The sequence below is a fragment of the Pyrus communis genome, chromosome 14, assembly GCF_963583255.1.
Source record: "Pyrus communis chromosome 14, drPyrComm1.1, whole genome shotgun sequence".
Lineage (NCBI taxonomy): Eukaryota > Viridiplantae > Streptophyta > Magnoliopsida > Rosales > Rosaceae > Pyrus > Pyrus communis.
In genome coordinates, this window is record NC_084816.1 from 22,176,841 (window position 1) to 22,194,686 (window position 17,846).

A 17,846-nucleotide genomic window follows, 5' to 3' on the forward strand; every position below is an offset into this window, starting at 1 on the left:
ATGATCCTTGACTTTCTCAACACTTCCCCTCAAGTTGGTGAGTGAACGTTGCGAACTCCCAACTTGCCTAACAAAGTATGAAATCTTTCCTTCCCAAGAGCTTTAGTGAACAAATAAGCAAGTTGTGATATGGGTGGAACAAATCCTATCACAAATTTTCCTTCCATAATCTTATCTCAAACAAGATGACAATCAATCTCGATACGCCTTGTTCGTTCGTGAAACATCAGGTTTGCCGCAATATGGTGGGCGGCTTGATTGTTGCAAAATAAGGTAGCTGGCCCTTGGTCCTAAATTTGAAGATCTCGAAAAAGATTTTGGAGCCATGCAAGCTCGCAACATGCTGCTGCCATGGACCTATATTCGACTTCAACAGAAGATAAGGATAAATTTTTTTGTCGTTTGCTTTTCCATGAAATAAGGCTATTTCCAAGGAAAACGCAATAACCAGTAGTTGAACACCTAGTGGTTGGACATCCTTTTTTTGTCGTTTGCTTTTCCATGAAATAAGGCTATTTCCAAGGAAAACGCAATAACCAGTAGTTGAACACCTAGTGGTTGGACATCCTACCCAATCGAAATCACAATATGCCTTTAACTTTAATGAATTTGAGATGAGAACATCATACCTTGCTCCGGTGTGCCTTTCAAATACTTCAAAATGTGAAAGGCAGCTTCATAATGAGACTTTTGAGGTGACTGCATGACTCTACATAATAAATGAACTGAATATGTAATATCTGATCGGGTTATAGTGAGATATATCAACCAACCAACCAATCTTCTCATCATCAGGAAGCAATTTTAGATTTTGTTCCATAGAAAAACTTGCACACAATGATCCTATAGATATCCAACAGATACTTTCTTTGTGAAATGAAAATACCTTGTTTCAAGCATGTCATCTCGATCCCTAGAAAATATTTCAAATTACCAAGATCTTTGATACAAAACTTGGTACTCAAAAATGATTTGAGATCATTAATTGTTGTCAAGTCATTCCCTGTTATCTGTATATCATCAACATAAATGAAAAGCACAGTAAATGACTTTCCTCTTCTTGTAGTAAAAAGTGAGTGCTCTGCTTTGGATTGAACATAACAAGTGGACCGAATAGCTTTTGAGAACTTGAAAAACCATTGCTGAGAAGCTTTCTTCAACCCATCAAGCGACTTATTAAGGCGATACACCAAATTCTTCCTATGTTGCCGAAGACCGGGTGGTGGAAGCATGTAAATTTCTTCCATGAGATCACCATGAAGGAATGCATTATGGACATTGAGTTGATGTAGGGACCATGAGTGAGCAGCATCAAGAGCAAGTAAGCAGTGGAAAGTGACAAGTTTGGCCAATGGAGAAAATGTGTCATGATAGTCGATACCTTCCAATTGAGTGTAACCCTTAGCAACCAAACGAGCTTTATAACTCTCGATACTCCCATCAGATTTTATTTTGATCTTATAAACCCATCGACATCCAATTGGTACTTTCCCGGGGAAAGAGGAGAAAGTGTCCACTTAGGATTTTTTTCGGCTTCTGCATAACTGTTAGGTTCCAAATCAGAAGACAGTTGTCAATGAAGGATTGATATGTAGAGGAGGGTCCTTGGTAGGACAAGTAATTAGAAAGAGGATACTTTGTACTGGGACCAGAAATCGAGGATCAGCTAGGAGCAACGTAATGGTCAGGCAAACATAATCGTGGAGCTCTGCAGACGGGACTTGAATGCGACTGGAATGTCGCAAAGGTGTTGGAGCACGGGTCCAGAGATGCAGCAGGCCCATCAGGAAGGGCTGAGACGTGGTCAAGCCCATCAGTGGGAGAGGTGGGTTGCTGCTGGGCTAATGCGAGGACAATGGGTTGGGTAAATTTTGGACTGTTGCTAGGCCCGGGTGGCTATGTGGGTTTCTGTTGGTGGGTTAGTTTGAATGGGTGGTGGTAGAGAAGTTATTGGGTCTGGTGTTGGGCCAATATTTGGGTTATTTTTGTGGAATGGGAGAATATTTTCATGAAATGTGACATCTCGACTTGTAAAAATTATTTTGGAATTAAAATCATATAATTTGTAAGCTTTTTGCCCAAAATGATACCTTATGAAAACACATTGCTTAGCCCGAATATCAAACTTATGTTGTGGGTGAAGATTAGTTGTATATGCTAAACACCCAAAAGTGCGTAAATGTGTATATGAAGGAGGGTGGCCAAACAATTTCTCATAAGGCGTGAGGCCCAATAAGAGAGGGGTAGGGATGCGGTTAATCAAGTAAATAGATGTAAGAATGCATTCATCCCAAATTGCAAAGGGATATGTGACTGAAAATGAAAAGCCCATGCAATTTGAAGAATATGTCTATGCTTACGCTCCACAACCTCATTTTGTTGAGGGGTGGAAACACAAAAGCGTTGAAAAAGTATACCATGGTACTAAAGAAAGTATGCATAGAAACAAATTCACCTCCATTATTAGTTCTAATGGTTTAACTTTGTGGTGGAATTGTGTTTCAGAATAGGCAATGAAATATTTAAGCAATGTTTGTGTGTTTGATTTATGAAGCACGAAGTAGACCCAAGTGCAACGCGTAAAATCATCAACAAGAGTAAGGAAATAACGAGCACCCGAATGAGATGCTACTCTATGTGGTCCTCAAATATCACAATGTGTAAGTTCAAAAGCATGATTAGTATTAATATGACTTAATCCGAAAGCCAATCGAGTTTGTTTTGCCAACAAGGTTTATTTGTAGAATGGAAAATTTTAGGAAATTTTTTAGCTAAACATTTGTAGTCTCAAGGGTGAAGGATGACCAAGTCGACGGTGCCACATGATAGAAAATACCTTGGGTGATGAGGTAGTTGTAGGTGATATTTGTCCTTTGAAGTCCACAAAATAATAAATCTCATTACGTTGTCGACCCCAACCAATCATCGTCCTTGTCTCCAGGTCCTGTAAAATATAAAAATCAGGATAAAAAGTTACTGAGCATCCCAATGATCAAGTTATCCGACTAACAAAAATTAAATTGATAAAAAATGAGCCATTCCAAGAACATTATAAAGTGATACCTTGAAACCAAAACTGTAGGTACCAATAGAATTTATGGGAACCCGAGTCCCATTAGGTAAGGCCATTGGTGGTAAAGGCAGATTTGTGGTTGCATTAGTCAATGGGAGACTAGATATATGATCAGTGAACCACCATCTATAACCCATTGGAAAAAAGAAGGCCAACCTACTATATTTGCCTTAGAGTCTGTAATGACCTAAAATTTCTAATTCGGAAGCTAAACAAACAGGTAGGCCACAATAAAATAATGGTTAATTATAATTCTAACTAACCACACTAAAAAAAATAATCATTTTTTTTAATTTATGGCTGCATCTAACATCCTGGTTAGACTACCTACGTACCCTAAACGAAGGGATCAAGTCATTCGTAGTTCACCATTTTGCTTCTAGAACAATATACTAAAATTTCATCATGATCCAACGGTTGGATCTCCGCCAATCAATAATTCAAATGGCGGTCGACGTTTAATTTTATGAACTTACAAACCCAATTCGGGAAGATCCATACGTCGGATTCCCGGTCTGTAAGTTCCCAAGGTCCTGAAATATTACGTATTATAATGTCTCAAATTTTGGTGACGATCCAATTGTCGGATTGTTGATTCCTAAATTAATCAAAGCATTGTATCGTAGTGAAGCTTAGGTTCAACCAATCCACCTATGCCATACGATTATCAAATTTAGACTCAAATCATCTAAGGTGGCTTAAAAGGATATCTACAGCCCTCTGGCCACGCGCTGCTGCACGCACTGCCTTGGGAAGCGGTCGGCTGCCTGGGCTCGCCGGAAAATTTCAACTATTTCTAAAAATTCTCAAAATTTACAGAAATGAAGATCTCAAAAAGTAGAGCAAACTTATACCTATGGCCAAGTCCAATTTGGCCGGGAAAAGCTCCAATTTCCCTCGAACCTACCGGAAACCCTAAGAATTGTTGGCTTCGATCTGTCACCTCCGGTGCTCCACCAGCCCTATAATTGTTTGGGCTTTGTTCCAAGCCTCAAGAGGATGCTATAGGTGGTGGTAATCAAAGAAATTTGTTTCAAATTTGGGAGATTGACCTCTATGAACCCGCACACCACTAGTGTGGTTTTCCCAATTTCAAGGCTAATTTGTATCGAATTTGGGGAAGAATAGGTGGAGGGAATGATGGGAAATGATTTCCAAGTGGTGAGGGGCTTCAACTCGTCGGAAATTGGTCGGGAGACTACCGGATTTCCATGGTGCCGCCGATTGGGTCGCACGGGTCAAGAGACCCGTTTTTTCCCTTCTCCATCTTCTCTCATTTCCTTCCCTTCCTTGGTTTCTGATTGGTCCCCCCAATCCCTCTCCACTCTCCTTTCTCTCATTGCCGCTTCATCTCAGCCACCCATGTGGCACTCCCATTTCTCCAGAAAATCTAGAGCCATTCAATTTAATGGCAAAATCACTATTTCGCCCTCAACTTCTATCGTTAATAACTTATTTGTTATAACTTCGTTTCACGAATGGTTTTCGCCTACGCGTTTGTAGGATCGAACTCTATCCAATATATCAAGAAACTTGACATAATAAATGAGGATAAAATACGTCTCAGTAAAATTACGTTTAGCCACCTAATGGCATTTTGGTCACTTCAACTAATCGATAAAAAATATCCACATAATCACATATTTTAAATTATTCAGGGTATTACAGAGTCAAGGCCCAATTTTTGGCTCATCATTGACAAAAGTTGTTGGAATTGTTCTGTTGTGAGGGGAGAATGCCACATTATTGACCACTGGTTTTTCGTTCAGTTTGTTATTGCGCCCACCAAAACTGCTTGAACCACTGGATTTGCCGTGAAAACAGTGACCCGGCAGATTCCCATAAAGCCTCTAACATGTTTCAATAACGTGATGATCCTTATCACAGTAGGAACAGTGCAACGGTTTCCTCTCAAAGGATCTCCCTTTCCCGCATTTGTTGTTGTGTCCATGCCTTGTTTGCACAGCCATGGCCATGCCTCTTTGTTTCTCTTCTTGCGTCAACATGGAATAAACGGATCAAATCGAAGGCAATGGCTGAATAAGCAAAATCTGCCCACGAATTGCAGAATACAAATCGTCTAAGCCCATTAAAATCTGCAACATTTTGGTTCCCACCACTTGTTCATTGTTGGATTGAACAGCCCTGCAAGAATATGGCATAAAAGTTTGGTAGGAATCCATCTCATCCCACAAACCTTTAAGCTTGGTGAAATACATGTTGATGGGTTGTTGATTCTGTGCAAGACTTGCCAGATCACGCTGGATTTTAAAGAGACGAGACACGTTTTGTTGAGAAAAACGTTCTCAAAGATTATCCTAAACGATTTTGACTGTCTTCATGTACACCACCACACTGGTGGCCAGGTTGCCTGAAAACATATTGAGAATCCACATGAGGATCATGTTGTTGCAACGTTGCCAAATAACAGATTCTGTGGGATGATTGTTCGACACTTCCATCAACAAACCCTAATTTGTTCTTCACACGGAGTGCAATTGACATGGAACGATACCAAGTGCCATAATTTTCACCTGTGAGTTTGGTTGAAACAAGCATCATTCCATGTGTGGAATGGAATAACAAATGCTAACAAGCAATAAGCAAATTCCATGTATCAAAAAGTAATTAGAATGGACAATTAGCTCGTTCAAGTCATTTATAAAGAGGCAGAATACTGGTTAGAGCAGCAATTTAGATTAGAATAATTAGATTACTCGAATAACAAGTGTAGCTTGTGGTTTGTTCCAAAATTACAGTTTTTGTTAATGCAAAGCTCGAGGCGAACCATCCGACTTAGTTTTGTTTGGCTTGTTTGAACGTTTATTTTGTTTTTCATCTACATTCAAGGTTTTCTTTATCAGTCATGTTAGAGGTTAAAAAGAAAGACTTGAGACAACGAGAAGGAAGAAGAATAATTGAGGAATGAGGATGAGACAAAAAACTAATTTTAAAAATTTTGTCGTTTATCTAAATTATATATTAATAAAATTTTAGTGGTTAACTAAAATTGTATGAAATTACTAATACAACCCTCTAATTAAAATTGAATTGAAATAAAAATTATAAGCAATTTAATAATTACATGAACACTAATTTTACTGTTTTCAACATGAATCTCACAGTCATGTAATGATAACAGCCCACGTTGGAAATTCAATCCTCTCCACATTCCTCTCTTATCTCTCATTCTATCTCTCTATTTTCTTTTTCCATTGTCGACGTCACAGGTCGGGGTCGGGCTTGGGTGGGATGGGTCTCAGAGGACGGGGCGTGCGGGAACAAGATCATGAGTGGTTCGAAGGAGGGGGTGGTGGATCGAATTGCTGAGGTTAGGTCGCATAGGGTGGGCTAGGTAGGTGGTGGAGGGGTGTGCGTGTGTGATGAGTGTTGGATGAGGCCACCCTTAGATGTGCTTCACTAGGCATCGTTTGACGGAGGTGATGTGGGTGGAAGGATGGGGCGCTTTTTTTTTTCTTTTTTTTTTCTTTTTAAGCTTATTAGGATTTTATAAATTAAAGAATAAATGAATACTCATAATCCAGTGAATTGAGTGATAAAAATAAAAAATTGGCACACACACATCAAGCTTAAAAAAATATGAGTATGGCAGTAGATTTGATAGAAATAGGCAAGAAGCCTTCCCACCGTGAGGCCACAAAGGGCTTTCACACTCGCATCCCGTGTATCAGTTAGCTAGTATCTAAACTACATATTAATGAAGTTTTTTTTTTTTTTTTTTTTTTTGTCAATCAAAAGAGGATGAAAATATAATTTTATTTTCTATCACAACAAAAAATTTTAAGACATAATTTTACAAAACAAATCTTACTTTTTTTTGTTTAAGTCTTACCTACAAGTGATTTTATCATCTCTCATTTTTTTTCTAAAATAAAAATATAAACCCTCTCTCACGACTTCCACGTTCTCTCTTACTCTCTTCCTCTCTCCTTTAATTTTAAAAACAAAAGTAAAAAATTTACTACTAATATAAAGAAGGAAAACATTCATGATAATACCATAAACACCCCTCCGTTCTTACAACTTTCAAAAATAACAATTTAATTAAATAAAGACAAATTAGCAGTGTTCTAAAAATCGGCTTAGGCGCTGGACGGTGACTGATCGCTCCGATTAACTGTTAATCGGTTACAAAATCAGAAAATGTATTAGACGGACGCCTAGGTGGGATTAGACGGGTTTAGGCAGAGTTATACAGGTCTAGTCGGGGCTGGGCGGAAACTAGGTCGGCCTAGGTGGGCGTATGAGAAGACGTCGAGATCTGAAAATGTTTCTGCAAAAATGATGATGCAGGTCGTGAGGAAAAAGGTGAAGGGGTGGGGACCACCATATTAGCTTTCAATTTAAACGGACGGGTACGGTTACTTCTTTATGGTCCCACCATCTTCTCTCATTTGAATTTTGATTGCACGGTCCTGGTCCAATTACTCTCTTTACCAATTTTTTATTCTTTTATTTCTAGTCCAATTACTCTCTTTACCAATTTTTTATTCTTTTATTTCTAGTCCAATTACTCTCCTTACCAATTTTTTATTCTTTTATTTCTTTTAAGATCATTTACATAAAGTGGTAAACGTCTATTGTGTTATTATTCTTTTTTTCTTTTAAGACAATTTACATTAGAATGTATTTAAATCCTAACATCACATATATTATTTTAAAAGAAAAGACATAATATTTATATATTATATAGTAAATTTAATTAATTTATATTAAATTTACATAAATCCGTCTAGGCGCTACGCCCAGCTCATCGTCCGACTAGCGCTTAGTGTCTTTTAGAACATTGATTTTATCATTATTTTATTATCTTATCTATGGATTTTATATAAGTATAATTTTTCATAAGTGTCAATATGCACTTATTTACAAGATATACAAGAAATTTATCTAAATCCACTTCGGCGCCCGCCTATACCCCACCTAGCCGCTTAGGCGCTAGGCACCAGCCTACCGCCCAACTAGAGCCTAGCGTTTTTTAGAACCTTGCAAATTAGTAAAATAATGAAAAGAAAACAACTCAACGCAGAGGGAGATACAAACCATTTTTATTTACCTTTTTTTTTCTATCATAAACTGTAAATTTAAAGTTTTTCATATAAAATTAATACATTAAAAATTGAACTGAAAAAGACCAAATAGTTACATAGTTTTCCAGGTAAAAGATGGCAACAAAAAGAAATTAAAAACGGAACATTTACATACTAAATAGACCCTAGAAATTGGCCACTAGACACTATGGTCATCTTCAATGGAGAGGACCAAAGGTCTAAAAACCAAAAAATGACTTAATATGTCAAAAAAACTTATCTACAATTGATGGTGAAGTCCACCAGATCATTATTTGGCCAAAGGGACATCATGCTGGCCAAATGTAGCCTCCTATTAGTCATTTTTTAGAACTCAGTTCTTTAGTTGCAATAATTGATTCAAATTCAATGACTATATTTGAAAAAAAAATTCAATGATAGTTTAACTAAATTACCAATAAATTTAAAATATAAATTTAAAATAAATAAATTATTGAGAGGAATTAGGCTTAGCTCATTTGATTGAAGATGCTACATGAGTATGACCTAACATTATTTATTAAAAAATAATTTTATAAAACTATCATTCTAATTGAAATTATATTTAGCATTTCCGGTTGGAGATGACATAATGTTCGCTCGACCAAAAACATACAGGAAAAAAAAGCTCTAACAAATTGTTCGGTGAGGCCTGTTACAGTTCAGCCACATACAAGTCTAAACGTAGCTTTGGCCGGACAACCGTCACACCCTTCACAGATACAGAGAGAGAGAAATGGCGAGGAGGAGACTGTTGCTGCTGTTAAAACCGTTCGACGTTTACCCAGTCGCCCAGTCAGACTGTCTATCTCGCATCACCAACCCTCAGGTACTACTATGCCGCTTGTGATCCTTTCTGATTCACAGATTCAGTATCCGCTAGAACATGATCCTTCTCGTGGACCCTCATATTCGAACTGCGTGCCATGCTTGTTTTACTGGGTAGCTTGCAATTTTCAGCTTTAGCGTTCAAGCTGTTTGTTAAAATGCCAAAGTTAATAAATTTGGTTCGAAATGCCAAGAAACTTGGAAACAGAATTTGGATTTTATTATTAAGCGATACCAATGAACTCAAGAAGTCAAGAAGTCCGGAACGCTGAGGAGGGATGTCGAGATAGAAATAATTTTTTGTAGATACGAGCTGTGCATATCACCGGAACTTATGGAAACATGTGTTCCGGTTGTAGGGTGTTGATTCTTTGATTTCCCGTAGAAATCTACTAAGAAAAAGGTCTATGATTGCCGATCTCTTGTATGTCTGCACCTACCAATTAATGATAATTCTATGTTCGTTGTAATCACGGAAAAGCAGAAAACGAAATAAAAAAAAACATTGAATCATATGGCACATTCGGAGTACTGCTAGGTAGACTAAATATGTAGTCTCCATATGTCATTTAGTTTACAAAATTCAATCATCAACTTCCATGTCATTTAGTTTATAAAATTTAGTCTACATATGTAGTCTCCCTAGCATTACTTGGCACCTTTGTTATGCTTGCATCACACGACACATTTTAGTTGAAATGGTATTTGGAAATATTCGGAATCCCGACACCCCCTGCGCTTACTAGCACGCGAAACTTTCTCCGTTCCAAATAAATAAGCGTGCCACTTGTGACTAGTTATATCTGCTTAAGAGAAGCAGAGAAGGGGTGGGGAGCGTTAGAGGTGAATCAGCTTCCGGGGTGTAACGACCATGCCTATAACCATGTCATTGGAAGCTGCTTCACCCAAAAACGAAAATATTTACAGTAAATGATGTCACAATTGATGCACTTTTCTGTTACAGCATATGATTGGTTTTTAATAAGGTCTGCAAGAATTTTCTCTTTTTCTCAGAGAAAGAAAAGAAAGAAAATTACAGTCGCTGTAAACATAGCCAGCATGACTTTCAGCGAACAGCGAGCACTCAACTTCGAGCCTAGAACCTGAAAAACCAGGTCATGAAAATTCAGGAATGAATAGCTACGTAAACTTGGCAGAATGTTTATTACAACTTACGTGAACATCTGGGGACGGCGGGAGAACTGAGGCCTCTTTATTGGGGAGAGTATCATGTTTCTTAGAGTCATTGAGGGGTTGCTCGCTCCGTTTCCAAACATAGTGTGACCACCAGCCCTTCTGTTCCCAGCATCAACTGGAATAGCAGCTTGTTTTGCTGGTGATTCAAGCGTGATGTCAAAAGGTGCCCCGGAGTTTGAACTATTCTGTCTCGCTGGCCATATATCCTCCTTCGGCCCTGGAGTTTCAGGAGTGAGAACCGGCCAATCTGCTACAAATAAGTCAACTGGTTTTGGAAATATTTGAGCCAAAATTAAAATAAAATAAAAATGAAGTTGTCATGTTCAGATCAGTCATGTTATAGCATCAAACGTCCAGAATTTAGGAGGGTTATTAAAGTTAACATGGATTTTATTTACTTCTCTATAATTTATTTCTGGTATTTCATAGAAACTATCGCTGTGTAGAGTCAATTAATTGATGCATACCGTATTTCTGCAACTTAAAAGGAAAAGAGTTACCTTTTCTAACAGCTTCTCTGTTATCCATCATAATGTTAGCTTGGTTTGAGAAAATATCAGGTTCGTTTCTTGAAAAGAAATTGGTCGAAGGTTGGATGGCAGATCGTTTAACTGACTCGTACTCACTCCTCAATTGATCATACATTTCATCTAATTTCCTCTTCTGTCTGGTACATGAATAGACAAAGTCATTATACGAGGGCCCCAATCACGGGACTATATGCTTCAGGAATTAGTATCAGTAGGTATGGAAACAAGACCTGGATTTCTCTGAAAACTTTTCCTGCAGCTCCTGCTTATCCTTGGACAAGCTCTCAATTTCTTGTTCCATCATTTGGCACCTCTTTGCCATTTTCTGGTATGCGGCATGCAGCTGTTCCATTTTCTCACCAAACTTCTCTTGCATTGCTTCAAATTTCTGCCGATACTGAGCTTGTATTCTGTTCATCTTGCACTGCATTTCCAATTCCCTTTGGCCAATGTAGAACATGACACTTTTGTGTGCACTCTTCATTACTAGGAATACTGTCAAGGGAAAGATGTCCTGTCCGTTGTCCCTTTACAAAACATTGAATACAATACGATAAAAACCTAATCAAGTTCCATCATTCCCATAAGAAATGCACCAATGACCCTATCAGATTATTCGATTGCAGAAAAAATAGAAAAGGATACATATCTGTGGAGACACTCCAATCATGGCCATCTGTCAGAATATGTCGCGAGCATTATCAAAAGGATACAGAAGCTACAAACACAAAAGGAAAAGTAATATAAGGTATGAAGGCAAGCTAGGTCTAGTCAGTGATTGCTTGCTTACACTTATCCATTCGTCATTTGGATTGATATCAAAAGCCTTCATATGACTGCGAAGAGGAAAGCATAAATGAGATGGGCAAAATGAAAATAAGGCAACTGCTATATGTACATGGGAAATAGTTTGCCACAGTGTTTCTATTCCAAACGCTATGTTTAATTGGTGGCAGGAATTGTCATATTATAGCTTGAATTTTCGGTTCTGTCAAGAATTGTTCAAACTAGTTGCTGCATGAAAAATGATTCTGCAGCAACCATTGATATCAGAAACAGACTAAATTTCGTTTTCGGCAGTTATTCCATACTGGTACAGTGCATATAGTTACACTCTCATATTACTTATTAAAAGAGAAAGGATGACACCCTCTCATTTATGTTCATGTATGCTCAGTGTACCAGCACACTTAACTGAAAGGCTTGAAGAATACAGATTCCCAGAAAATGCTAACATTCTAAGATCAATAGAGTTTCTTACCTCTTAGAGAGCACTTGATCACAAACTGGACACGCTCCGTCACTGCCAAGGATCTTGCCCGCATCCTCTGTGCCTTTTCACACTGTCAAGGAAATTCATATTTTAATATATACCAACCCTATTTCCACAAGAAAGTTAAATTTATACAAATGTCGAGGAAAAATTTTCCTCTCAACAGGATACACAAAAGGTGGCCACATGTGGTAGAAACAGCTCGCCCTTCCAGTTCTCGCCAACATGCATTGCATCTCATTTCAACCTTTGAAGACAATCTCTAATGCACTGGCATATCTGGGGCATATAAAACATGGTAATCAACAACGCTTATCTTGACCGGTTTATATGCTTTCTGTCATGGCTTTCAATTCAAATGAAAAACCAGGAAGGATAAAAAATTTCCAATTTAAAGGAGAGACAAGAATGCACTGAAATCATGCTGTGACTTGGAAATACTCACAAAACACCATCCTGCAAGTGATTTGACATGAAAGCAACTTTGTAAAAATAAGATACCGGCCTATTCATAATTGACATAAAGGCCGCATGATGGTTTCAAAATTCAGAGACAGTTTTTACAACTCACAACTGGGAATTCAAAATCAATTTAGCGTAAGACAATCTTTCCAACAATGCAGCAATAAGTTTTGAAATCTTAACTAGATAATTTTGAAGATCAAACAAGTAAGAGGAAATTTTCTTTTCCAGGACATCTCGTACTTGATTATTATAGTTTAACGACAGACAAAATTCGTTCTAAACTCAGATGACACGACTTATCAGAATTCGAGCAAAGAAAATTTTACCTGTAACTTGTTCCAACTAAGCATGTATTTAACAAATTACATGATCAGTTCTTTCCACGACTATGAATTCCATACTTATTCTCGTGCACTATATACTATCCTATTTAAGTGTCTAGGATAAAAAGAGCTTACGGATATGTTCTGTGCCTCGTCTTGTGCACTTGAAAACACCCTTGGTTTCTATGTTGCTCTAGTTGGGGTATTGTGCTCCTATACTCAAATCACTTAGTGATATCATTTTAATTAATAATCTGTCCAACTGACATATTTTCACATAAATTACATCTTTTTATTCATCGAAACGGAAAAGTAAATAACTTCATGTTCACTGACAATATGATTTCGATTTCCTCATCAATAAATAACCAACGCAAATTCCTTTGATTTTTAACATTTTCTCAGCAACCAAACAGTGAAAAGAGAGTTGTTAAACTTTTACTTCCACAGAGAATCATACCTGAACGTTAACCCAAATTCTGCTCCAAAGCTTTGATTCCGTTGACTTCAGAACAAAACCTTCAGCTATCAAACTACAGACCGTCCGACTGTGATCTTCCGCTCGTCCAACTCGGCCGTCTATCCGATTCGTACGAAATCTTCTTAAAACGCCAAAAAGTAAAACGAAATCGAGAATTACAGATGATAGATAGGCAATGCAATCTGAAATACGAGTTGTAATACTTTACAGAGATTTACCGCAAAAGTTGAAAATTTCTTTGTTCTTTTTTGTCTCTACCAATCGGAAAGACGAAGTTACAGCTATTCGAAAAGGACGCGGGAGAGAAGTGAAGAGAAACCCTAGCGGTTTGGGAACGGATTTGGCGGGAAATGTTCTTGCTGCTGGGAAGACTGGTGCGCGTACGGCTTCTGATTCGAATTAGAAATGGCGGGGACAATGTGCTCCGCTGAGCTTTCTTTGTGAAAACGAGACGCTCTCTGAATTTAAATTCCAAAAAAAAAAAAAAAAATAAGGAACCGTCGAGATATGAGATTCGGCTCGGGTTAATATGAATGTGCAACGATGGGCTGACTCGAGCCCAAACTCTGAACACTGTCTAAGCCCAGCACCGAACTTTAGTTCGGCAGACCCAACCGAATATATCCCTCACTCCTGCCAAGACGATGGATCATGATCGTGTTGTAGCCTCTACCCGCATCATAGAACTAACTGAGTTGCATGATCACGATTTGATTCCGTTCCATCACTCATTAATTAGTTTACTTCTTCAAATTTCAATAAAAACTAAAGAGTTGTTTGGTATTTTGTTTTTAATTTTTAATTTGTATAGTTAAACGTAAGAATATTTCACACTTAAGATGTAGCAATATGATAATTAGGCACAACTAAATTTCAAAGGTATTAAATCTGAGCCTCATTTTTTTGGGGTTTTTGAACATTAGTCCTTCCAAAAGATTAAAATTAAAAAAAAAAAACCGGTACTAGATTACATATTCAATTTAATCCCTTGAAGTGTACTTTTATCAAAATTTATATTCAATTTTTGTTATTTAATGTGCATTTTTGTTTAATCTCTCCATATTAAATTTTAATTTTATTAATATGCACATATTTAGTTCTTTAATTATAAATGAACATAAATGAGAAAATATTAAAACAAATTTGTGATACAAAATATATAAATACATGATTGTACTATGCCGAAATATATATAATTGACTTTTTTGTACCTACATGATTGTACCGAAATATATTATAATGAACCTAAATATATATACTGAAATGTATTATATTGAATTAATGTACCTAAATATCAATACCGAAATGTATGTACTGAAATATAGTACCGAAATGTACGTACCGAAATATATGTACTGAAATGTATGTACCGATTAATGTAACAAAATGTCAATACCGAACTGTATGTACCGAAATGTACGTACCGAAATATAGTACCGAAATATATGTACTGAAATGTATGTACCGATTAATGTAACAAAATGTCAATACCGAAATGTATGTACCAAAACGTATGTATCGAAATATAGTATATTGAATTAATGTACCTAAAAGTCAATACTCAAATGAGAGGTATTAGGTTCGAATATCGTGAATAGTGAATTCGATACCAAATTAAGTTGTCTATTGTGTGGCTTAGCCGAACCCCCTTCGTCTTAGTGTAAAATATATCGTTATATATAAAAAATTAAAAAATTAAAAAATTAAAAAAAAACTTAAATATATGTACCAAAATGTATGTACCGAAATGCATATATATGTTTGTATTGATGAATTAATGCCCATATATGTTTGTATCAATGAATATACCGAAATTGTGACATCCTACATCGTCCAGGGGAGTGATCCTTATATGTTTATTCTCATCCCTACCTAGCACAAGGCCTTTTGGGAGCTCACTGGCTTCGGGTTCCGTAGGAACTCCGAAGTTAAGCGAGAAGGGGGCTAGAGCAATCCCATGATGGGTGACCCACTGAGAAGTTGCTCGTGAGTTCCCAAAAATAAAACCGTGAGGGAATGGTAAGCCCAAAGCGGACAATATCGTGCTACGGTGGTGGAGCGGGCCCGGGAAGTGATCCATCTGGGGGCGAGATGTGACAATTTGGTATCAGAGCCTAACCCTAGCCGTGGTGTGTCGACGAGGACGTCGGGCCCCTAAGGGGGGTGGATTGTGACATCCCACATCGCCCATGAGAGTAATCCTTATATGTATATTCTCATCCCTACCTAGCACGAGGCCCTTTGGGAGCTCACTGGCTTCAGGTTTCGTTGGAACTCCGAAGTTAAGCGAAAAGGGGGATAGAGCAATCCCATGATGGGTGACCCACCGGGAAGTTGCTCGTGAGTTCCCAAAAACAAAACCGTGAGAGAATGGTAAGTCCAAAGTGGACAATATCGTGGTACAATGGTGGAACGGGGCCGGGAAGTGATCTGCCTTGGGCCGGGATGTGACAGAAATATTCAAATATATTAATGTATCTAAATGAAGAACATACAAAATTGTTATTGGACTATATATTATTAAAAAAAAATTAGTTGCCTAAATGTAGACATTAAAATATTATGATAAATGAAATGAACATTAAATTTCAGTGTGATTAATACATTAAATAGGAATAAAAAGATAAATAAAACATCAAAATATAACTAATAAATGAGATGATTAAAGGTACTAGGGACTAAATTTGGATTCTAATCTTACACAAGGTTATAGTCTAAAACTCATCTTTTTTAAGGATTAAAATGAAGTTTTCTACATTTTTTTTTCCTTTCATTTCAAGTAAGTGAACATTTCCCAACTATAAGTTCAAAATTTCAAATCAACCTTTTTGAATGCACCATGACTTATATGTGACATCTCATATCATCCAGGAGAGTGATGCTTATATGTATATTTCCATCCTCACCTAGCACGAAGCCTTTTGGGAGCTCACTGGCTTCAGGTTCAGTAGGAACTCTGAAGTTAAGCGAGAAGGGGTCTTGAGCAATCCCATGATGGGTGACCCACTGGGAAGTTGCTCGTGAGTTCCCAAAAACAAAACCGTGAAAGAATGGTAAGCTCAAAGTGGACAATATCGTGCTACGGTGGTGGAGCGGGCCCGGAAAGTGGTCCCGCCCAGGGCGGGATGTGACATATAAGTCTTAAACAACCCATATACAAGGAGCTCAACAAATGTCCTAAAACCCTTGGAAGAATGTCCTAAAACCCTTGGAAGAAGGCAACAAGTCACCTTATCATGCAAGAATGGCTTATATAAAATATGTGTGTCGTCATGTAGGGTTCATGTTCATTAATGAAAAGCATAGTTAAGTTTCTTTTCATATAATATTGTATTATTAGACAAAATAATACAGAACAATATACATATTTCATGTAAGTTGTCCACCAGACGTCTAAGTAATGGGAAGAAGACTGAATTATGCCTCTATTGTACTTCAGCTTGATAGTTTTCATCGCCTGTCTAGGATTTGAATCATGTGATTTAACGGGCATGATGCCTAGAGAGCTAATTATTTATTTAAATTGCTAGTTCCATTACATTATATGATTGTACAAATAACAGATAAGATTAAATTATTTACAACCACACAAGTTGATACTTGGTGATATTTAAGGCAGCTTTAATAAGCCTTTATAGCCTCAATAATCCTTCAACTAAGGGATACCTACCCTTCATTAGTTCCTACATCACATCTCATAAAGTTCAAAAACTCAACAAGAGAGGTGTACCAACCCATAACAAACAATGCCGGTCCTTGAATGTGACCTCTCATTAATTTTGGTACCCTCCATATGTTGCCTAGTTGCTCCGGCCGGTGTCCATTCTAAACTAGACCGTTGGGGTTTTGCGGGTTCGGATGGTATTTCTGTTGTGGGACAAGTTATCTAAATCCACAAACAAACCGTTTAAAACTAATCTGAAAATAATTAAAAAATGTAATCGATTATTAAATTAAGACGTCAGAGTAGTGGTGTTCTCACTTTTTCTAAGTTGCCCTCCCAATCTAGACACTGGAAATTTTTTCATTTTCATGTCGGCATTAATCATACAACTTCGCTAATACTACTTGTTTTATTTTTTTTTTACGACCAATAGATAATTTTTATTAAACTCATTCAAATAAAATAAAATAAAAATTTTAACGTATAGGATGAGCCGACGTTTGCTAATTCCACTTTTAAACTCTATAGACAGATACGAGCCAATCAAACCCGACTCTAACGAAGTATCGATTTTTGTTTGTCAGACCGCAGTGTCAGTCGAGCTCAAAAGATATTTGTAAACACAAAATGCAATGTTATTCATATCATATTTTTATATTATATTTTTGTACTATTTTAGGTGACATATGATGTAGACAGTTATATCATTTAAAAATTTTTGCAAAACCAAAGGAAATGAAGAAGAAAGACTCTTCGTATACCATAATAATCATTTAATTAACTTTTTTTTTTAATTATTAGTTATTAAATAATGAACTAAATTTAAAAATATAATTAATTCAAATGATGTAACTGTCTATATCAAATACAATATAAAATGATATGAAAATATAATACAAAAATATGAAATGAATATCATTAC

At 37.0% G+C, this 17,846-nt stretch overlaps 1 protein-coding gene across 2 annotated transcripts; it reads right to left on the minus strand.

Annotated features, from left to right (window-relative positions):
• Positions 1-10,163: 10,163 nt before the first annotated feature.
• Positions 10,164-12,232, minus strand: LOC137715121 (E3 ubiquitin-protein ligase CCNB1IP1 homolog). Of its 2 annotated transcripts, none has more exons than XM_068454349.1 (7): positions 12,163-12,232; positions 11,980-12,052; positions 11,509-11,554; positions 11,364-11,394; positions 10,949-11,204; positions 10,689-10,855; positions 10,164-10,405 (listed from the first exon to the last, which is right to left on the minus strand). In XM_068454349.1, exons 1-7 carry the CDS (start codon positions 12,230-12,232, stop codon positions 10,164-10,166), a joined length of 885 nt encoding a protein of 294 aa, XP_068310450.1. The 2 variants fall into 2 exon arrangements, with proteins under 2 accessions (XP_068310450.1, XP_068310449.1); XM_068454348.1 differs by having other exon boundaries at positions 10,164-10,435.
• Between the last annotated feature and the right edge of the window lie 5,614 nt (positions 12,233-17,846).